The 23,328-nt window shown below is 42.9% G+C and overlaps 1 protein-coding gene across 2 annotated transcripts in view; it reads left to right on the forward strand.

Moving 5' to 3' along the window:
• The window catches only part of Maco1 (macoilin 1), a 119,224-nt gene continuing 95,896 nt past the window's right edge, over window positions 1-23,328 (forward strand). The window contains exon 1 of one of the 2 annotated variants that reach the window (XM_045150159.1): window positions 1-125. Coding sequence is in view for 1 of the 2 variants with exons in the window: in XM_004657500.3 (XP_004657557.1) it covers window positions 46-125 (80 nt within the window). In the remaining variant the exon portion in view is untranslated. The remainder of the gene's footprint in view (window positions 126-23,328) is intronic. The other variant, XM_004657500.3, reaches the window with a different exon arrangement.

The following is a 23,328-nucleotide window of genomic DNA, read 5'->3' on the forward strand; positions in this document are numbered from 1 at the left end:
GGCGGCGGCAGCGGCGGCGCGGGCACCGGGCCCCCCAGCGGGAGGATGAAGCGGCGGAACGCCGACTGCAGTAAGCTCCGCCGCCCCCTAAAGCGGAACCGGATCACCGAGGGCATCTACGGCAGGTGAGCGGCGGCGTCCCTCGGCCTGGCGTGTACCGCGGATTCCGCCCCCCTCCTCCCCGTAGCCGGTTCTGGAGGGGCCGGGCCCCGTTATGTAACCCCGACTAGGCCGCACGCCCGCCCGCGCCGGGGGGTTCTGCCCAAGGAGCGCACCCCGGGAGCTGCCGGGTCGGGGGAGGGGGGGTCCGCCCCGGGGCGCGGGGTGTGGCGAGGGCCGGGCGGCGGGCGCGGACTGAGGAGTCGCGGTGCCACCGTTGGCAGCGGCCGTCCGGCCTGCCGGGGGGGAGGGGCGGCGAGTCCCCCCTCCAGGCCTGGAGACCCCGGACCCCTATGTCCCTCCCGCCGGTCCCTGGCGGTCCGGCTCCCCGCCCTTCCCCGCCTCCCCCACCCCCGCCAGCCCTCCTCCGCCTGTCCCGGGCCTCCGCTCTGGCCGAGGAGTTTGGCGACCTGAGCCCTAGGCGCGTGGACACCCTGGGCATGGTGGGTGGTGGGTGGTGGCGGAGAGGCTGACAAAGTTGGGAGCTGACAGTGACCCCCTTGGTCTCCCGCGGCTCCCGGTCAGCTGCGTCCGGGCCACGCGGACCCCTCTTGCTCTTTCTGCTTCTCTTAAGGGATTTTTCATTGGCATTTGAAGGCTGAGGCCGATACCCCCAAATCATGCCTTGTGGCTCTGGTCCAGACTGAGACTGCCATTGGCTTCTTAGCAAACATTTTGACAATTTTAAGCAAATAGTTCCTTTTAACCTTTAAAGCAGATTGTCTTTCAGATTCAGAATTGAGGGATATCCCCCCCCCCCGCAAAGAAAAGTAGTGTCCCTTTAAATAGAAATTGAATCCACTCCCCCTGGAGATAAGGACAACAGGTTCATGGGGCAACTCTGTCATAGCTTCCCCAAGCCGAATTTGTGTTACGACTGCTATTTTCTGGTTCATTTTGGGATGCCTCGGTTAAATGATTTTTCTGTGAAGTCATTTTGCAAAGGAGATTTTGCCGCATGTGGACATAGGCCTCTTGAATCCTCATGGCGTTTCCCAGTTTAACTCTAGCTGTGGGGCTTGGAGGAATATGGGAGGTAGCTGATGACAGCCACGTTGTCCTAACATAACTGTACACCTTGCACATGCTGTTGTTTACACGTGTGGAATGACTGCTTTCCACAGGCAGCTGACTGATAAAAACATGGCCTAGGGCGGGGGGGGGAGTTCAAATTTAGAAACATTAAGAAATCAAAAGTTTTTGGGTATAACCTTATGGATTGAGCTATAGGCCATGGAATCATTAATTCATTTAACAACAGTGTGGAAAACACTTGGTGCCAGTCAGGATACAGCAGTGAGTAACAACAGACCAACATGGATGCTGAGTGAATCCAACCTGACCATTTGAACTATAAAAACTGTAAAAGTAAAAATAAATTTTCCTATAGCTTTAGTGGGTGTGTGTGTGTGGGGGGGGAATCTCTTACGTTGAATGCACTGTAAATTGTGGAATCAAGGAAGGTTTTTTTCCCTTAGCCATTGAAACAAATTTGAAAAACTTCACCTTAATAGTACCACAACAGAAGAAGTGTGTTATGTAGTTTGCAAAACTTAGAACAACTGTGGCATTTGAATGGCTGCAACTTAGAAAAACATAAAAACAAGAAGATCCAGAGTCCCCAGTTGTTGACACATTTTCCGCTGTGATAGTTCAGCTTCTTCTTGTATTTAAATAACTACACCTTGTTTATGACCTTACCACAGTAGCACACAATCAGTGTGTATTGAGATGAAGTGAATTCATTGTTTAAGGAGATCTGTTATTTAGCTGATGGGTTTTAAACTGTGCATTTTCTTACCTTAAAGGTTAGTAGTAAATACACAATGCAAGTTGCTCAGTTACATATGTAACTTAAAAAAAAAAAAAGCCACAGTATTTCAGTTCTGTTGTGTTTGCTCCTCTGTCCTCCTTTAAGTTAAATGTTAATGAAAGAACCTAAATATATTCCTATCTGTCTTTCCTAGTTGGAGCATCATATATTAGATGAACATTTCTATTAACTCATTTTCTGTTTTTAGTTTATTTACAGAGTATTGAGCTGAAAAAAATTATTTTTCCCCATTCTGTTTTTAAGGAATGATTTGGAGATTTTCCAGTTATCTGCAAAGAAAACAGAGTGAGTGAGTTAGTTATAAATTAGGACGTTTGAGGATTCATGAATATCAAATTTCTGTTGATCATCAAATTTAAGCCTGTCCTCAATTCTTTTCACACCATCTATTGCCTGTTTTGTTTCTGAACATCTGGCCAATTTAGTCTCATTAAACAAAGAGCCCCCCTCCCCAGGCTGTGTTGACAGTCTTTATAACCACTGTCTACACTCTCATAGCTTCACTTCTCATGGACTTACTGTGTTCATGCACAACTCTGTGCATCTTGGCATAGGGAGAAAGCAGCTGTGGTGAAGAGAGAGCTGGAGTACTTCAGCTTGCAGGAGACCCAGGGTAGACCCAAGGCCCAGCTCTGTGGCTTTGCATAGGCAGGGCGTCCATTGTCATGAGCCCTAGTTCTCCAATCTGTTAAATGAGCTATTTATTTATTTACTTACTTACTTACAGGGTGTCACTATAGCCCAGGCTGACCTGGAACTCACTCTGTAGTCCCAGGTGACCTCAAACTCACAGCAGTCCTCTTGCTTCTGCCTCCTGAATGCTAGGATTAAAGGAGTGTACCACCATGCCCAGCCTGAGTTTTATCTGTCTGTCTATTTACTTATTTTTTGAGAGAGAGAAAGAATTGACAAGCCAAGGCCTTACCCACTGCAGCGGAATTCCATACATGTGTGCCACCTCATATGAATGTGTGACCTTGTGCGCATGCCTTACCTTATGCATCTTGACTTGGATTCTGGGACGTTGAACATGGATCCTTAGGCTTTGCAGAGAAGCACCTTAACTACTAGGCAATCTTTCCAGCCCCTGAGTTTTTTTTATATTTTATTTTTATTTATTTATTTATTTATTTATTTATTTGGGACACAGAGAGAGAATGGGTGCACCATTCTAATCACTCAGCCTTGTACATCTTGCTTTATGGGGGTACTAGGGAATCAAATGCTAGTCCTTAGACTTTTCAGGCAAGCGCCTTAATCACTGAGTCACCTCTCTAGCCCCTGAGGTTTTTTTTTTTTTTTTTTTTTTTTCCCTTTAAACACTTGTATTTGAGAGAGGGAATGAGTGCACCAGGGCTTCTTGCCATTAGATGCATGATCCACGTTGTGCATCTTGCTTTTATGTGGGTCCTGGAGAATCGAACCCCAGGATGTCAGGCTTTGCAGTCAGGCACCTTTTATTGCTGAGCCATCTCTTCATTCCACTCCCCTCCCTTTTTCTTCAAGGTAGGGCCTTACTCTAGCCCAGGCTGACTTGGAATTCACTACGTAGTCTCAGGGTGGCCTTGAACTCAAGGCGATTCTCCTAGCTCAGTCTCCTGAGTGCTGTGATTAAAGGCATGCACCACCACACCTGATTTACCCTTTCTTTCTTAATATTAAGTGAATTTTGAGGACTAAAAAGAATGAAGGGCTGGAGAGTGGCTCAGCAATTAAGGCATTTGCCTGCAAAGCCTAAGGACTCAGGTTCGATCCTCCAGTACCCACATAAACCAGATGCACAAGGTGGTGCATGCATCTGGAGTTCATTTGCAGTGGCTAGAGACCTTGATGCACCTATTTTCTCTATATATCTGCCTCTCTCAAATAAATAAGTAAAACACTTTTTTAAAATTTTTTTTTTATTTAAACACTTTTTTAAAAGATGAAGAGGGGCTGGAGAGATGGCTTAGCGGTTAAGCGCTTGCCTGTGAAGCCTAAGGACCCCGGTTCGAGGCTCGGTTCCCCAGGTCCCACGTTAGCCAGATGCACAAGGGGGCGCACGCGTCTGGAGTTCGTTTGCAGAGGCTGGAAGCCCTGGCGCGCCCATTCTCTCTCTCTCCCTCTATCTTTCTTTCTCTCTGTCTGTCGCTCTCAAATAAATAAATAAATAAATAAATAAAAAATTTAAAAAAAAAATGAAGAGATTGTGAGAGTATAAATTACTATGTAAATATTGTTTACCATATTGTTGCTATTACAGTTTTAACATGTGTGGCTTGTTCCTTCAGGAAGCAGGGAACACTGTTAGATTAGATACAGCTATAAGCACAGTTGTGTAGTAAAAACAAGGTACCAATTGCTGCCTGTTCTTGCTTCAGAAACTCCTATTGCTGAGATGCTTTTAATAAGGACTCCAGCAACCATTACTGAGGTGATTGTCAGATGATAGCAGTTATTGTCAGTATCATAGCTATGTTGGAATTTTGTTTGAGGGGTAAGAAACAAGGAAAATTAATCTTATACATTATGTTAATGCTTTCTGCATTTATATATGTGCATGTCATTTGAAAAATCAAACATACTATGAATATTATTCTAGTCAAGTTAATAATCAAGAGTAAGAAAATAAGAAAAAAAAAGGAATGGTGGTTTTCTTTTTGTATCACTAAAAGCTATCATCCAACATAAATTAAAAAAAAAACCTGAGCCAACATAGGCAGTCACTTTTCAGAGTCCAGAGAGGTAACCATTACACCATGGAACAGTTAGTTTTCAATAAATGTGGAATGAGCAGATAATGTAAAAAATTTTTTTTAAATTATTTGCAAACAGGGTGGGGGAAGGAGAAAGGGAGAGAGAATGAGAACATGTGTTGTGCAAATGAACTCTAGATGTATGTGCCACTTAGGGTGTCTGGCTTTACATGGGTACTGGGCAATTGAACCCAGGCCATCAGGATTTGCAAGCAAGTGCCTTTAACTGCTGAAGCATCTCTCCAGTCCCCCAGTGATCAGATTAATAAATAAATAAACATGAGCTGATCTGTTCCATTCATTCAAAACTTACATTGTTCTGGGAGTAGTGGAGACTATAGGATAAGACTTGGTTACTCATCTTCAGGGAGTTTATAGTGTAACAGGCCATAGTAGTACTTTTAATTTTTTTTTTATGTGTGTGTGTGAGAGAGAGTGGGTAATATGAATTGGTGTGTCAGGGCCTTCAGCCACTGCAATCGAACTCCATTTGTGTGTGCCACCTTGTGCACATGTGTAAACTTGTGCACTTGTGCCACCTTGTGCATCTTGTATACGTGGGATCTGGAGAGTTGAACGTGGGTCCTTAGGCCTCACAGGCAAGCGCCTTAACTGCTAGGCCATCTCTTCAACCTAATAGTAGTACTTTTAAATTTGTGCAGTGGCTTAGAGGTTCCAAAGAACTTAAATAAATTCCTTAAAGTAAAAATATTTCTGTTGGACCACATTTTAACTTTCTCATTTTAGCTATTCACCTGACACATTAGCAGCTATGTTTTCTCCCCTGTGTAATTTTATGAAGTTGCCACTAAGTAGAAAGTGCTTTCTGACTCAAATGAAATAGATTTGAAAATTATCAAAACAAAGCTAATAATGAAAACTCTCCTTAATTATCACACTTTGGGGATCCCTGGATTTCCTAGCAGTAATTCTTTCCCTGAGGCTGTGTACACCCACCCTAGATACTCCCACCAGCAATATCTCAGTGTAGGTAGTAATTTTCCAGGTGCAATGGGGCTGAGTACTGCGTAGTATTTGAGCTTTGAGGTGTTCTGTGCAGTTCTTCCCCTTTCTCATCTTGCCACATTCCCCATTCCCTTTCATAGAATAACTAACTTTAAAATAGGAAGGTGAGGTGATAGAGATGTGTTCAATAGAAGATGGAGTCAGAAACATTTATATTGAAGATACATTTCAAGTCTCTATACTTAAAAATTGTTACTTAATTATAACAAGAATTTTAATTCAGTCATGTGTTTTTTAGCGTCAGGAAATTGTTCTCTATCTTGGTTACTGGTAGTTGAAAGCAGCATCCCTTCATTGCCAGCTTATGACCTCTTCCTGTGTTGGACCCTTGTGTTATCTGAAAAGTAGGGCAGTAGTACTGTACCTGGTGCTCAGGCTTCTAAAGCTCCATCCCTTAAAACTGGATGTGGAGACTCAGCACTGCCATAGTGTGTGGCACCTTTCCCATCTGTTTGTCAAGAAGAGTCCTTTGGTGTTTAGTGTTCTTCAGACATGACTTTAAAACCATCAAAGTCTGCATCCTTCTCATCCTCCCAATTTCCTTTTCCAGACCTTTGTCTAAATAATGCGGGCCCTTGAGATTTCACTTGATTGCTGTTCCTGCCTCCTTAATGATGTTTTCTAAGCCTGGTTTTAGATTCCTTTGGGCTGTGCTTATTAAAGCCACTGGAGGCTGGCTGCCTTGATCGTACATGTATTCTGCAACTGAACTCCAGATACCAGTGTGGCAGTCTCCTGGCCTGAAAGCATTTCTGTACTCCTGCTAGGCATTTATTTTTATTTTTTGTTTTTTCAAGGTAGGGTCTTACTCTAGCCCAGGCTGACCTGGAATTCACTAGTAGTCTCAGAATGGTCTGGAACTACAGTGATCCTCCTACCTCCTGAGTGCTGGGATTAAAGGCGTGCGCCACCACGTCTGGCTATTTCTGCAAGGCTTTGATTGAACAATACTGAGCCTGACATGACAGACAGTGTAGATGCTGCGTGTTTTAGAGGGATGCTGGGAAGGGGTGAGGTTAATGGAGAAACAAACCAATGTGTTTAGCTCAGCCCTTATATTTATGGCTTCTACACAATAACATTTGAACAGTTAGTCACATTGGAGTATTAGACTTAATATTTGCCAGTAGTATGTCCCCCCTTCAGCCTTTTAAAAAAAAGTGCTTTCCTGCTGGGCTTGGTAGTGTAAGCCTTTAATCCCAGCACTCCAGAGGCAGAGGTAGGCAGATTGTTGTGACTTCAAGGCCACCCTTGAAGTCTAGACTAGAGTAAGACCCTATCTTGAAAAAACAAAAGTGCTTTCCTCCAACTTTCATTATGATTCTCCTGTCTGAACAGACTTGGCAGGTCGGTTTTATTAGGTGCTTAGAAAACCCCTTTAAATCGTTGCTGCTGTGTTTAGGAATGGAGAAGGGAATATAATTCAGTTCAGGTTATTTACTTAAGTCTGTTTGACTAGTAGTGGTATTTCCTAGGTCTTCACATGGATTTCTCATGGCCTTTGTCAATAGACTTGATACTTTAACCATAGGCATAGTAACCTGGTACTGTGGACTCAGTTGTTATTCTGTAGACACTTGTATTTCAACAGAAATAGTTTTCTTGGCTATTTCTCCCAGATTTGCCCACTGAGTTTAGCCTTTTTTGTGTTTTTTTTTTTGTGTGTTTTGTCATTTTCTAGGCTGCTAGCATCTTGTAGTCAGATTTCACAAGCTTAGTGAAAGACTGTAGTTGAGCTACTTTTCTTCATAAATTGAGTGTGCTCTTCAAACATACTGATTACTTTGTTCTCTAGGCTTACTCAATTTGGTTGTAATTATTTTACTTGGACCATTTTCAAGAATCGGGTCCAAAGAAGAAGCTGGCTGTGCACTAAGATGGTACACAGCAGCAGGAGACATGCTTAGCCTCTGCTACACTTGCCTCCACTGGGCTTCCTCGAGTGCTTGACTGTATCCTTATCTCTCCCCTTCAGGCACAGGTGTCCCGGCAACAGGAACTTACAAAAAGTTTAGTAAACTGTTAGGGAAGATTCTTCCAAGTTTTAGGTCTTTAATTTAACATTTAGCTTAACTGACACCAACTTGGTCTCTGCTCATGGGACTTCAGGGTCCTTCTTCAGAACTTCAGGGTCCCTTCCCAGCACTGGCCTTTATTCCTTTCTGTTTCTCTCTGCTGCCCTTAAGGGCAAGGTGCTAGAGTCATGGAACTGTAAAATCTGAAGTAACTTACCCCTCACTTCCCCATCTTTGTTGCATTTTCTTTTTCTTCTATTTATTTGAGAGAGAGAAAGAGGCATCGAGAGAGAGAGAGAGAGAGAGAGAGAGAGAGAGAATGGGGGAGGGAGAGAGAATGGGTGCACCAGGGCCTTCAGTCATGGTAAACGAACTCCAGACCCATGTACCACCTTGTGCATCTGGTTTACATGGGTCCTGGGGAATGGAACCTGGCTCCTTTGGCTTTCCAGGCAAATGACTTAACCCCTAAGCCATCTCTCCAGGTCTGAATTTTCTTTTCTTCTTTTCTTTTCTATTTTATTTATTTATTTGAGAGTGACAGAGAGAATATAGACATGCTAGGACCTCTAGCCACTGCAAATACTCCAGACACATGTGCCACTTTGTACACTGGCTTTACATGAATACTAGAGAATTGAACCTGGGCCATCAGGCTTTGTAGGCAAGCACCTTTAACTGCGGAGCCATCTCTTCATCCTCACCTTTTTTAAATTGACAGCTTCCATAATTATAAACAATAAACTATGATAATTCTCTCCCCCCCACTTTCCCCTTCACAAATCCCCCACCATTATATCCCCTCCCCCTCTCAATTAGTCTCTTTCTTTTCTTTTTCTTTCTTTCTTTTTTTTTTTTTTTTCATGGTAGGGTTTCACTCTAGCTCAGGCTGACCTGGAATTCACTATGTAGTCCCAGGGTGGCCTCGAACTCATGGCGATCCTCCTACCGGAACTTCCGAGTGCTGGGATTAAAGGCATGTACTACCACACCCAGCTTCTTATTTATTTATTTATTTATTTATTTGTTTGTTTGTTTGTTTGTTTTTTCCAGGTAGGGTATCACTCTGGCTCAGGCTGATCTGGAATTAGATATGTAGTCTCAGGGTGGCCTTGAACTCGTGGTGATCATCCTACTTCTGCCTCCCCGAGTGTGCCACCACGCCTGACTAATTTAATTAAAAAACTTTTTTTGTTTGCTTTTCAAGGCAAGGTCTCATTCTAGTTTAGGCTGATGTGGAAAATTCACTATGTAGTCTCAGGGTGGCCTTGAACTCAACGGCGATCCTCCTACCTCTGCCTCCCGAGTGCTGGGATTAAAGGCATGTGCCAGGACGCCCACTCTCTCTTATCTTGATGACATCTTTCCTCCCATTATGAGGTTCTTGCATAGGTAGCACCAGGCACTGCAAAGTCATGGATATCCAAGTCATTTTGTCTCTGGAAAATGGGCATTATAAGCAGTTCTACCTTTCCTTTGGCTCTTACATTCTTTCTGCCACCTCTTCCATAGTGGACTCTGAGCCTTGGAAGGTGTGATAGAGATGTCTCAGTTCTAAACCCTCCTTTGTCACTTATTCTCAGCACTATGGTGCCTTTTGAATCATATCAGTGGTCACCACCATCTGAAAAGAGAAGCTTCTCTAATCACAAGTGAGAGTACTATTAATATATGGGTATGAACATTAAGAAAAGAGCTTAGGGCTGGGGGAATGCCTTAGTACTCAACTTTTGCCTGCAAAGTCAAAGGACCCAGGTTCAGTTCCCCAGAACCCATGTTAGCCAGATGCACAAGGGGACATACACATCTGGAGTTCCTCTGAAGTGGCTGGAGGCCCTGGTGTGCCCATTCTCTCTCTCTCTCTCTTTTTTTCGAGGTAGGGTTTCACTCTAGCTCAGGCTGACCTAGAATTTACTATGTAATCTCAGGATGGCCTTGAACTCACAGCGATCCTCCTACCTCTGCCTCCCAAGTGCTGGGATTAAAGGCGTATGCCATCACACCTGGCTTCCACTCTGTTTCTCTCTCTCCTTCCCCCTCTTTCTCTGTCAAGTAAATAAAAATAATTTTTTTTTAAAAAAAAGAAAAGAGCTTACCAGGGCAGTTTGGTTAGCCATATGTATTTAGCCAGACAACAGCAGGCGTTACTCCCCTAGAGCTCATGATCTCCCCCGCCATAGGCTTTGACTAGTTTTCAGTACCAGGCATGTATTCCCTCCCGTGGAGTAGGCCTCCAGTCCAGTTAGAGAGCAATTGGTTTTCCATAACAGACGTTGCACCCATTGGCTCATTTGGCCTGGCTGGCCAAACTTAAGCTTGCAGTGTCTACTGTTATCTCCACTCATGACTTCGCTCTCTCTCATAAGGCTGCATGCAGTATAGCTTTTTCCAGCTTTCTGTCAGCTGGCCTGTAGGGAGGTTTTCAGCTCCACTCTACCTTGATTTCTTAGGGACCTTGCAGCCCAAGCCTGTGGAGTTCCCCTTTTCTTTTAGAGACTTTTGCATTTGGGGATTGGAATGGTGTAACTAGTTAACTTCAGATCAACTCAGTCATATCACTGATAGATTTGAGTTCTTTGTGATCTTGGCACAGAGCAGGTAGTTGGAAATTATCTTACTCTGTTTTAAAATTATATTATTGCTTTCATCATTTTCAAAACACTTTTTTGCTTGAGTGTGTGTATGTGTGTTGACATATGTGTGTGCGGGTGCACATGCATGTGTGTGTTACATGCTGTAGAGGCCAGAAGTCAATAATGTTGAATGTCTCCCTCAATCCTTTACCTTACTTAGTAAGATAGGATCTGTCACTGAACCCAGAGCTCACTGATTGGCTAATATAGTTAGTTTTCCCAGGGGTTTCTCATGGCTTTGCCTCCTGATTGTTGGGATTACATACATGTTACCACCCTTAGCATTTGAGTGGGTTCTGAGGATCCAAACTCAAGTCTTCATGCTTGTGTGGTTCCCAGCCCTTAAGCCACTTTTGAAAACCAAGCCAGTGGGTCAGTACAGAAGCCATTACTTTACCTGTCTTGTAGGGAGGACACTTGAACACTAGAGAGAATGAATGTCACCTTGATGGTTAAAACAAGAATTCCTGTCTATGATGAGAGAAAAAAACATTGAGGCTTGATATACTATTGATGTAGTGAACTGTTTTCTTATCTTTTTCTGAGCTTAGTAAGGTGTTGCACATAGGTTATTGTACTTCTGACTATATTAAAAGGGGAGATTTATTTAAAAGCATTTTTATTTATTTGCAAGCAAAGAGAGAGAGAGAGGGCTGGAATGAATGGGCATGACAGGGCCTCTTGGTGCTACAGACTAACTCCAGGTGCATGTGCCACTGTGCATCTGGCCTTATATATGGGTAATGGTGAATCACACCTGGGCCATTAGGCTTTGCAAGAAAATACCTTTTCCCACTGACCCATCTTTCCATCCCCTGGGATTAATTTTTTTAAATTTTTATTAGCATTTTCCATGATTATAAAAAAAAATCCCTGAGATTAATTTTTAAGTGATAGGTTTCTCTGACATAGTGACCATTTTGAGTGAATATTATGGAAACTTATATTTGATTGTCCCATCTTTCCTATCATAGCAATATCTGTAAAGAACATTTTTTTTTGGGGGGGTAGGGTTTCAAAGTAGGGTCTCGCTATAGCCCAGGCTGACCTGGAATTTACTATGTAGTCTCAAGGTGGCCACAAACTCACAGAGCTCCTCCTACCTCTGCCTCCCAAGTGCTGGAAGTAAAGGCATGTGCCAACCTGCCCAGCCAAGAACATTTGTTTTAAATTATTTTCTTCCATTTCATAGTGTGCTTACAAATTAAGTTTATAAACTGGAAATTAAGAATTAAGATTCTGGATTATAATTCTTTCATAAAGTACATGTGCTCATTTTTTAGAAGTTTTTTTTTAGAATGAAAGAACTATGTAACTTTGAATATGTATATATAAGGAGAAATTATTTAAACTACCAGGGTGAGAAAGTTGAGTATGGTAGATAAGCACATGGGTTTTGGTCATATGAACATTGGTTCAAATAATGTCTATAGCACACATTGTGTGATCTTGAGCAAGTCATTTACCTGTTTTAACCCTCTTTATTTATTTATTTATTTTTGGTTCAAGGTAAGGACTTGCTCTAGCCCAGGCTGATGTGGAATTCACTATGTAGTCTCAGGCTGTCCTTGAACTCACAGTAATCCTCCTACTTTGACCTCTTGAGTCCTAGGATTAAAGGCATGTGTCACCACACCTGGCTAACCCTTGGTTTTCTCATCTGGACAAGGAGCATAATCATTTTTTTTTTAAAGAGCTGGAGAGATGGCTTAGTGGTTAAAGGTGCTTGCTTACAAAGCCTGATGGCCTGGGTTTGATTCCCCAGCACCCACATAAAGCCAGATGCACAAAGTGGTGCATTTGTCTGAAGTTAGTGTTTGTAGCAACAGGGAGGCCCTGACACACTAGCCTCTCTCTCTCTAATAAGTAAATAAATATTTTAAAAGCTAACACTTTTTATGGAGCAACTATGAAAACGTATTCGTTCTCTCATTTCACTTTCCATAGTTCTTTTTTCTTCTTTTCAGATAGAAAATATTTAGCAAAAAATTCCAGAAACAACACACAAATTAGTTATAAAATAAACCATTATTTTTGTAGTTCTATCTTATTATTAGTTATTGTTAATCTTATATTCCTACTTCATAAGTTCAGCTTTATTATAGGTATACATGTATAGGAAAAAGCATACTATGCAATGGATTTGATGCTATCCAAAGGTAGGTATCCACTGGGATGTTGGCAAATATCCCTTTGTTACAATGGGCAGGGCAGGGAGGGGAGATTAAATACAGGTAAATCACCCGATGCTTGCTAATTGTTCAGAAAGATGTTTGCTGTTAGTAGTATTGTGTGTGTGTGTGTATTTATTTGTTTTGTTTGTTTTTTGAAATAGGGTCTCATTCTAGCTCAGGCTGACCTGGAATTCACTATGTAGTTTCAGGGTGGCCTTGAACTCATGGCAATCCTCCTATCTCTGTCTGGGATTATAGGTTTGAGTCTTTTGTACTACTTTTGCAACCTTTCTTTCTTTCTTTCTTTTTTTTTTTTTTTTAAATTTATTTATTTATTTATTTATTTGAGAGCAACAGACACAGAGAGAAAGACAGATAAAGGGAGAGAGAGAGAGAGAGAGAATGGGAGAGAGAGAATGGGCGCGCCAGGGCTTCCAGCCTCTGCAAACGAACACCAGATGCGTGCGCCCCCTTGTGCATCTGGCTAACGTGGGACCTGGGGAACCGAGCCTCGAACCGGGGTCCTTAGGCTTCACAGGCAAGCGCTTAACTGCTAAGCCATCTCTCCAGCCCCTTTTTTTGTTTTTTTTGAGGTAGGGTTTCACTCTAGTCCAGGCTGACCTGGAATTCACTATGTAGTCTCAGGGTGACATTGAACTCAAGGCAATCCTCCTACCTCTGCCTCCCAAGTGCAGGGATTAAAGGTGTGCACCACCACTACTGGTTTGCAACCTTTCTGTAAGACTAAAATGGTCATGAAAAGTTAAAATGTAGCACATGGTTAAAAAATTAAAGTAATATGACAGTGTGTAAGAATAGTTTACAAGCCCCCTTAGTAGTTCTTCTCCCAGAATAATTACTGTTACAAAATAGGGTCTACCTCTCTCCCCCTCCCATGCTCACACCTTCCCTTGCTGTGTAGCTCAGGCTGACTTTAAACTTAAAATTTTCATGCCTCTGAGTGCTAGGATTACATTTGTATTCCAGGGTTCTTGACATTGTTTCTCTTTTTTCCTATATAAACAAACTTTTTTTTTTTTTTTAAGTGGAGTTTTGAGGGATTGGGAAGATGGTTCAGCAGTTAAGAATGCTTGCTGTGCAAACATGAGGGCCACAGTAGGTCTGAGATCACTTAAATTTGATTCCCCAGCACCTATGTAAACAGCTGGGCGTGGTCACACATGCCTGTAGCCTTAGTTGGGGGGTGGGAGGCAGAGACTGGGGCTTGCTGACTGTGAAGGGTGGGCATGGAAATAGTGACGACTGTAGCTCTATGTTAGAGAGCCCATCTCAAGGAATCCTGCAGAGGAGCAAAAGAGGGGGACACCTGAGGTTCTCCTCCGGCCCGTGCACCTGCACATACCACACATGTTCAGTGCATATGCACGGAAGTGTGATTGTATATTACATGCCCACGTCTTTGCATAGACATTCACAGGACTCATTTTAACTGAAGCACAGAGTTCCATGCAGAATAAACTCAGTTTTCTGTGCTCTTTCAATAGTGCCTTTTTGCCTCTTAATTTCCATCCTGTTCCTTAGGTTTCTTTCCTGTAAAATGACAATGACTGCCCTGCCTGCTTCACAGGAGGATAAACTGAGATGATTAATATGGAAAAAATTACAAATGTGATAAAATATGTAAGGCATGGCTGAGTAGATCATTACTGTTGGTACTAGAAATAGTTGATTTACATCTAAATGGATTTCTTTTATTTGTACAATATTAACACAATTATTATGATTTTTAAAATTTTTTTTGTTCATATTTTAAATTTATTTAGTTGAGAGCGACAGAGAGAGAGAGTGACAGAGAGAGAGAGAGAGAGTGAGTGAGAGAGAGAGAGAGAGAGAGAGAGAGAGAGAGAGGGGGAGAGAATCAGTGCACCAGGGCCTCCAGCCACTGCAAATGAACTCCAGATGCATACGCTCCCTTGTGCATCTGGCTAACGTGGGTCCTGGGGAATCGAGCCTCAAACCGAGGTCCTTAGGCTTCACAGGCAAGCGCTTAACTGCTAAGCCATCTCTCCAGCCTATATTATTATTTTTTGATCTAGGGTCTCACCCTAGCCCAGGCTGACCTGGAATTCACTATGTAGTCGCAGGGTGGCCTTGAACTCATGGTGATCCTCCTACCTCTGCCTCCTGAGTGCTGGGATTAAATGCGTGTGCCACTATGCCTGGCAATGTTAACACAATTTTTAAATTTTTAAGTATTTATTTACTGGTGATAAGAAAGAGAGGGGAAAATAGGCACTTCAGGGCCTTTTGCCTCTGCAGACAAACTTCAGACACATGGGCTGCTTTATTGGTATTGGGGATTTAAACCCAGGCCAGCATGTTTTATAAGTAATCACCTTTGACTGCTGCCATTTTCCCCAGCCCAATACAATTGTTTTATAATATAACCTGTACTACTACTTCTTTTTTTTTTTTTTTTGAAGTAGGGTTTCACTGTAGCCCAGGCTGACCTGGAATGCACTATGGAGTCTCAGGGTGGTCTTGAACTCACAATGATCCTCCTACCTCTGCCTCCCAAGTGCTGGGATCAAAGGCATCACCACCATGCCCGGCTTCCATACTTTAAAAAAAAAAAAAATCTCTCCTGGTTTCATTACTTCTTTGATCCCAAACCCATAGATTCCACACTTTTTTTTTTTTTTTTTTTTTGGTTTTTCAAGGTAGGGTCTCACTCTGGTCCAGGCTGACCTGGAATTAACTCTGTAGTCTCAGGGTGGCCTCGAACTCATGGCGATCCTCCTACCTCTGCCTCCCGAGTGCTGGGATTAAAGGCATGCGCCACCACGCCCGGCTTTTAAATGTTTAGCCCAGGCTGGCCTCGAACTCATGATCCTCCTGCCTCTGCCTCTTCAGCAACATCCTACCGGCGTGTGCCACCACAACCGGCAGATTCCACACTTTTTGAGGTAGGGCCTCACTCTAGCCCAGGCTGACCAGGAATTCACTAAGTAGTCTCAGGCTTGAACTCATGGTGATCTTCCTACTTCTGCCTCCTGAGTGCTGGGTTTAAAGGCATGTGCCACCACTCCCGGCAGATTCCACACTTTAAAATCCATGTTTAGGGCTGGTGAAATGGCTCAGTGGCTACGGTGCTTGCTTGCAAAGCCTAGTGACCCAGCTTTGATTCCCAAGTCCCAATGTAAAGCCAGTGTAAAGTACAGTGGTGTGTGTATCTGGAATTCATTTGTGGCAGCTGGAAGTACTGGAGTTTCCAGTCTCTTTTCTCTTTCTCTTTCCTTCTCTCTCTCCTTGAAAACAAATAAAATATTTTCTTTTGTTTGTTTGTTTGGTTTGGTTTTTCGAGGTAGGGTCTCACTCTGGCCCAGGCTGACCTGGAATTAACTATATTCTCAGGGTGGCCTTGAACTCACTGTGATCCTCCTGCCTGTGCCTCCCAAGTGCTGGGATTAAAGGCATGCGCCACCACACCCGGCTTCAAATAAAATATTTTTTAAAATACATTTTTATTATATACAGAGAGAGAGAATGAGAATATGGGTTTACCAAAGCCTTTTATTGCTGCAAATGAACTCCAGACACTTTTGAATCATTTTGTGCATCTGGCTTACATGGGTCCTGGGGTATCAAACTGAGGTCCTTTGGCTTTGTACACAGGTGCCTTAACTGCTAACTGCTAAGCCATCTCTCCAGCCCCAGATTCCACATTTTAAAAAGTGTTTTTAGGTTGGGTGTGATGGTACAAGCCTTTAATCTCAGCACTTGGGAGGCTGAGGTAGGAGGATTGCTGTGAGCTCAAGGCCAGCCTGAGACTGATTCCATGTCAGCCTGGACTAGAGTAAGGCCCTAGCTTGAACCCTCCCCCCAATAATAAAAATATATAATAATATTATTGTAGTGCGGAAGAGGTGGCTGAAAGAATGTAAGAGCCAAAGGAAGGGCAGGACTCCATACAACATGTTCCCTCCAGACACAAAATGGCCTGCATATCCATGGCCTCACAATGTCTGACACTACCTGCATAAGACCATCATAGGAGGAAAAGATCAAGACATCAAAAATAAAAGAGAGACTGATTGAGATGGGGAGAGGGTATGATGGAGAATGGAGTTTCAAAGGGGTAAGTGGAGGGAGGGAGGGTATTACCATGGGGTATGTTTTATAATCATGGAAGTAGTTAATAAAAAAATTAAAATGCAAAAAAATTATTGTAGTTATATGGATGGTGTTTTTATTGTGTGTGTGGTGTTTGCACCTGTATGTTCAGATATGTGAGCCTTGTGTACAGTGGCCAGAGGAGGATGTTGAGTGTCCTCTTCTGTCACTCTTCCTTATTTTCCTGAGACAGAGACAGTGTCTTTCACTGAATCTGGAGCTTTTCGTCTTGTACTTAGACTGGCTGACCAGGGAACCCAGCGATCTTCCCTTCTCCAATCCACTCAGTGCTAAAAATCACAGGTCTGTATGCCATGCCTGGCTTTTTACATGGGTGATAGGGATCAAACTCAGGTCCTTATGTTTGCATAGTATACCCTTACCTGCTGAGCTGTTTTCCTAGCCCCTTAAAAGTGCTTTTGAGGGGATGGAGAGATGACTTGGTGTTAAGCGCTTGCCTGTGAAACCTCAGGACCCCAGTTCGAGGCTCATTTCCCCAGGACTGACATAAGCCAGATGTACATGGTGGCACATGTGTCTGGAGTTCGTTTGCAGAGGCTGGAGGTCTTGTTGTGTGCCTATTCTCTCTCTCTGCCTCTTTCTCTGTCACTCTCAAATAAATAAAATAAATTTTCAAACAAAAGTGCTTTTGAGGCCTGGAGAGATGGATAAGTGGTAAAAGGCACTTGGTTGCAAAGCATCTGATGGACTAGGTTCTATTCCCCATGTATCCACTTAAAGCCAGATGCACAGAGTGGTACATGTATCTGGAGTTCATTTGCACAGTGGCAAGATGCCCTGGTACACCTATTCTCCCCATCCCCCCACTCTCTTTCAATTTTTCTTTCTCTGTGTAAATAAATAAATAAATAAAATATTTTAGAAAGTATTTTTGAAATAGAAATTCTAGAATTCCAAATACTTCACTTGCACTAGATTACAGTTTCTGTTCTTGATATCTCTCTAGTCTGTAGTATTTTTTATAAAAATACTATTCCAGGGCTGGAGAGATGGGTTAGTTGTTAAAGCACTTGCCTCTGAAGCCTAAGGACCCAGGTTTGATTCTCCAGTACCCATATAGAACAGATGCACAAGGTGGCACATGTGTCTGGAGCAAGTTTTCAGTAGCTAGATGCCCTGGCTGTTCTCTCTATCTGCCCCTCTTTCAAATAAATAAATCAATAAAATAGTATACCATAAAACTCATGTTTTTATTTAGTGATTTCCATTCTAGTTGGGTATAGTTCATATGATTAGAATTGTGATTCCAACCAGGCGTGGTAGCAGCAGTAGAAGGATTGCTGTGAATTTGAGGCCACCCTGAGACTACATAGTGAATCCCAGGTCAGCCTGGGTTAGAGTGAGACCCTATGTTGAAAAACAAAACAAAGAAAAAAGAATTGTGGTTTCAGTGCTGTGTATGTGTATGTGTATGTGTATGTGTATGTGTATGTGTATGTGAGTCTACTGACTCCAGAAAGGTGCTGTTTGCAATCTACAAGAGGCTCACAATCGAAGAAAACAATGGAAGAGCAGGTTGGTTATCTCAGCCTGCTCCTCTTTTCTAGATTTTATAAAAAGACTATGAAGCTCATAAAATGTTCATTTCTCATTTGTTTCATAATCTCCTTATACTCTGAAAAATGGTGAGAATGTCCAAGTGCCTTGGTTTATGTGAGTTCTATCTATCAATAGTTACTATATTAGAAATTAAAAGCTGGCATGGTGTGCATGCCTGTAATATTAACATTTGGGAAGTTGGGGGTAGGAGGACCAGCACTTAGGATCATCTAGCTGTATAGTGAATTCAAGGCCAGCCTGGACTAGAAGAGAAGGGTGGAGGGAGATGGAGAGAGAAAGATTAAAACAGAAACTTTTAAAATATGTATTTTATAATGGGAAAAAGGGGTTTATTTTGTCTAGCATACTCAGGAACCTCCATGATGGCAGGGGAAAACAATGGAATGAACAGAGGGTGGACATCACCACCTGGCCAACATCAGATGGACAACAGCAACAGGAGAATGTGCCAAATACTGGCAAGAGGAAGATGACCATAACACCCATAAGCCTGCCCCCTCCCAAATATACTGCCTCCAGGAGATTTTAATTCCCAAATTTCCATCAGCTGGAGACCTAGCATTCAGAACACCTGTGTTTATGGGGGACATCTGAATCAAACCACCACATTCTACACCTGGTCCCTATACACTGATAACCATACATGATGTAAAATGCAATGCATTCATCCCAGTGATGTTCAAACATTCCCATAGTCCAAGAACTTTTAACTGAGCTGCAATACCAAAAAAAAAAAAAAGAAAAAAAAACAACAACAACCTAAAAACCAACCCCTAAACCCACAATGGCACAGAATAAACATTCACACTGTAAAAGATAGCATTGGGCATAGCAAAGAAACAGTCAACCAATACAAGATTTAAACAGGGCAAATACTGAACTCTGTAGCTCCAAGTCCAACAACTCTGGTTAGTGACAAGTCTCCAAGTTTGATAATTCTAACCATTTGATAAGTCTCTGGAGTTCCAAATCTGCCCCTCCAGCTAGGGTATTTATAGTCACGGAAAACTTCAACTGGTACCAGCAGCTCTCATTGGCAAGTCATCTCATAGTCCTGGCATCTGACTTGGGTCTCCACTGCAACCCACTGTTCATCCTCATGGCTCCATCAGGTCTCTGTGTAGGTAATCCAACAAGTCTGCTTCACATTGCCCATGGCCATTTCCAAAATAAAAAATCCTGTTGCAAATTCAATGATCTCTTTCCTGCATTTCTTATACTCCAATAATACCAGGTGAGCTACCAATTTGTTAATACTGGGGTCGGGGGTTGGAGAGAATAAAGCAGACTTTGAAGAACAGGACACTTCTTTAGCACTCAGATCCCATCACAAGAGTCTACATTTTCCTGTTGACCCAATGTGAGTCAGCTAGCCCAATCTCAAAGGTTGTAATCTCTTAAACAATTGCAGCGGAATGGGCAGAAGTTTCAGCCCAAAGATTTCATTTCTTTCTGTGCCATATTCGGCTCACACCAGTCCCTGCACAAGTTCCCAGGACAAAGGCAAACAGAATGCAGCAAGCCTCTTACACAAACTGCTTCTAGCCCAGTCCAGGCAAAGCTTTTTTTCACCCTCATAAGCCAAACCTCACAGTCTGCAGTTACTGCATTCAGTTCTTTCAGCTCTGACCAGAATAGTCCATCAAGTTGTACTTATAGTACTGTAAGGCATCTCTTAGGCCAACGTTTCAAACCTTCCACATTTCTCCTACAAATAGTTCCAAAAGGCTAAAAAGCCACACAATCATATGTCCAGCAGGTATGATTCAACTTCTTGGTACTAATTTTGTTGTAGTCAAGCTTGCATTGCTGGCAGAAAACACCTGACCAAGAGCAGCTTATAGAAAAAAGGGTTTATTTTGGTGTGCAGGCTCGAGGGGAAGCTCCATGATGGCAGGGGAAAACGATGGCATGAGCAGAGGGTGGACATCTGGCCAACATCAGATGGACACCAGCAATAGGAGAGTATACCCAAAACATGTATTATTTTAACAGTAAAATTACAGTAAATTCATGAGAAAAGAGGAAAGATTCAGTATTTTGCATATCTTTATTGTCCAGCTTACCTGGAGGATGCCTTGACAACCAGCTGCAGTAGTCAGAGCCATGGGCAGGTGGACCGAATGGAATGATAGCAAACACAATGGACCATCTTTGTTCATGTGGATTTTATATGTAAATACCTACTTCTACAAAATACTATTTTTTTAATATATTTTTAAAAATTTTTTATTTATTTATTTGAGAATGTCAGACACAGAGAGAAAGACAGAGGGAGAGAGAGAGAATGGGCGCGCCAGGGCTTCCAGCCTCTGCAAACGAACTCCAGACGCGTGTGCCCCCTTGTGCATCTGGCTAACGTGGGACCTGGGGAACCGAGCCTCGAACCAGGGTCCTTAGGCTTCACAGGCAAGCGCTTAACCGCTAAGCCGTCTCTCCAGCCCTCTACAAAATACTATTTAATCATAATAGTGATAAGGTGTTCTCAATACAGGATACTATGAACATACATTTGAGATTTAGGATTTATTTTGAGGTGAAGGTGCTTTTTTCTTATTTCTCAGTTTTTTGAGGTAGGGTCTTGCTCTAGCCCAGGCTAACCTGGAATTTACTATGTAGTTTCAGCATAGCCTTGAACTCAGAGCAGTCTTCCTACCTCTGCCTCCCGAGTGCTAGGATTAAAGGTGTGCGTCACCATTCCTGGTTTGAAAGTGCTTTTTGAGGAGTGATACAGTACTTGTGCTGTGTGCTAAAGGATGACTAGCAATGGAGTGTCTCATGTAATTCTTTTAAAAAATATTTTGACTCATTTGCACGTAGAGAGAAGAGAGAGAATGGGTGTGCTAGGGCTTCTAGCCACTGCAGATGAACTCCAGATGTGTGTGCCACATTATGCATATGGCTTTAAGTGGGTCCTGGGGAATTGAGCCCAGGCTGTTAGGCTTTGTACACAAGTGCATTAACTGCTGAGCCATCTTTTCAGACCTCATGTAGGTTTCATTTATTTTTTTGGGTTTTTGGGGTAGGGTCTCACTCTATTCCAGGCTGATCTGGAATTCACTATATAGTCTCAGGGTGGCCTTGAACTCTCAGTGATCCCCATACCTCTGCTTGTCGAGTGTTGGGATTAAATGCATGTGCCACTATGCCTGGTTCCTCATGTTTTGTTTTGTTTTTTTGTTTGTTTTCTGTTTTTGGTTTTTTGAAGTAGGGTCTTGCTCTAGCCCAGGCTGACCTAGAATTCACTATGTAGTCTCAGCATGGCCTTGAACTCATGGTGATCCTCCTACATCTGCCTCCCAAGTGCTGGGATTAAAGGCGTGTGCCACCATACCCGGCCTCTCATGTAGTTTTAATTGTACTGAGGTAGGAAGTTTCTTTGTTGCTTGAAAAGAATTATAGAAAACCAAAGGAACTGACTCCTTACAACTTTGAATGTTCCTGATTGAGGAGAAGGTGTTCAACAGCTTGTAGCTAAGTACTGATTATCTGTACTGACAAGTCTTGTAGGAGACATAGTGGACTTTGGTGGAAGGTCCATCACAATCAGACTGTGTATTATACCACCTTCCTTCCTTCCTTTCTTTTTTTTTTCAAGGTAGGGTCTCACTCTAGCCCAGGCTGATCTGGAATTAACTATGTAGTCTCAGGGTGGCCTCGAATGTGATCCTCATACCTCTGTCTCCTGAGTGCTGGGATTAAAGGTGTGTGCCCAGCCTTTCGCATTTTTTCTTTTTATGTGGATGCTGGGGATTGAACTCCAGCCCTCATGTTTGTGCAGCAAGTGTTTTACCTGCTGAGCCATCTCCCAGCCCTTCCTCGTCTGCCTTAGCCTCTGGGTAGCTGGGAATTAGAGCATGTGCTACTGAGCATGGCCATCATGTGACTTTATCTAATCCCTGTTGTCTCTCTAAGGCCCCACCTCCAGCTAACAACAATATATGAACGTAAATGTTAACTTTCAGCTTGTGTTTTAGAGAGGACATTTAGATCAAATCATGTCATGGTACCAATGCTTTTCAAATTTCAATGTAGGTATAAGTAGTTTAGGAATCTGATTAAAATGTAGGCATGAAAGCTAAGTGTGGTGGCGCACACCTTTAATCCCAGCACTTGGGAGGTAGAGGTAGGAGGATCACCATGAGTTTGCGGCCAGCCTGAGACTACAAAGTAAATTACAGGTCAGCCTGGGCTAGAGTGAGACCCTACCTTGAAAAACCAAACCAAAACAAAACAAAACAAAAACAAAAACAAATAAAACACCTTCTTGAGGCTAAAGAGATGAGAGATGGCTCAGCAGTTAAAGCACTTGCTTGCAAAGCCTAAGGACCTGTACCCAGTACCCATATAAAGCCAGATGCACTAGGTGGGCATGTGTCTGGAGTTTATTTACAGTGGCAGAAAACCCTGGTACACCCATATTCTTTGTGTCCACCCCTCTTCCCTCTCAAATAAACAAAATTTTTAAAAAGCTTCTTGATGGGTATGATAGCACACACCTCTCATCTCAGCACTCCGAAGGCTGAGGTATCTTGCTGATTTCAGAAAAGAAGTTCCCGGTTGCCATTATCCCAGGATAGGAGAGCTAGGATTGGGGTAGCTGGCTACTAGAAAAGCCAGCGAAGCATTCCAGACTCATTTCTGTGGTGAGCCACCATGTGAACTAAATGGCCACTAGTCTCCCCAGGAAAGGTCAGGCACTGAAGATGATAGCTATCCTGTCATGACATGTGTCCCAGAAAGTGATCTAGGTGACAAGCAGCTAGTGATACTGAAGAGAAGGTGCATTTTACTTGGGAAAAAAGAAGAATGCTCAATAGTATTTCTCATTAATGTAGGTGATTCATCTGTAGATGGAGGGTACTGATAAGTGGATTCAGGTTTTAAAATAAAGGTGGTAGGGCTGGAGAGATGGCTTGGCAGTTAAGGCACTTACCTGTGAAGCCTAAAGACCTAGGTTCGATTCCCCAGTAACCACGTAAGCCAGATGCACAGGGTAGCACATGTGTCTGGAGTCCATTTTTAGTGGCTAGAGGC

This window comes from Jaculus jaculus, chromosome 5 (genome assembly GCF_020740685.1).
Source record: "Jaculus jaculus isolate mJacJac1 chromosome 5, mJacJac1.mat.Y.cur, whole genome shotgun sequence".
Classification (NCBI taxonomy): domain Eukaryota; kingdom Metazoa; phylum Chordata; class Mammalia; order Rodentia; family Dipodidae; genus Jaculus; species Jaculus jaculus.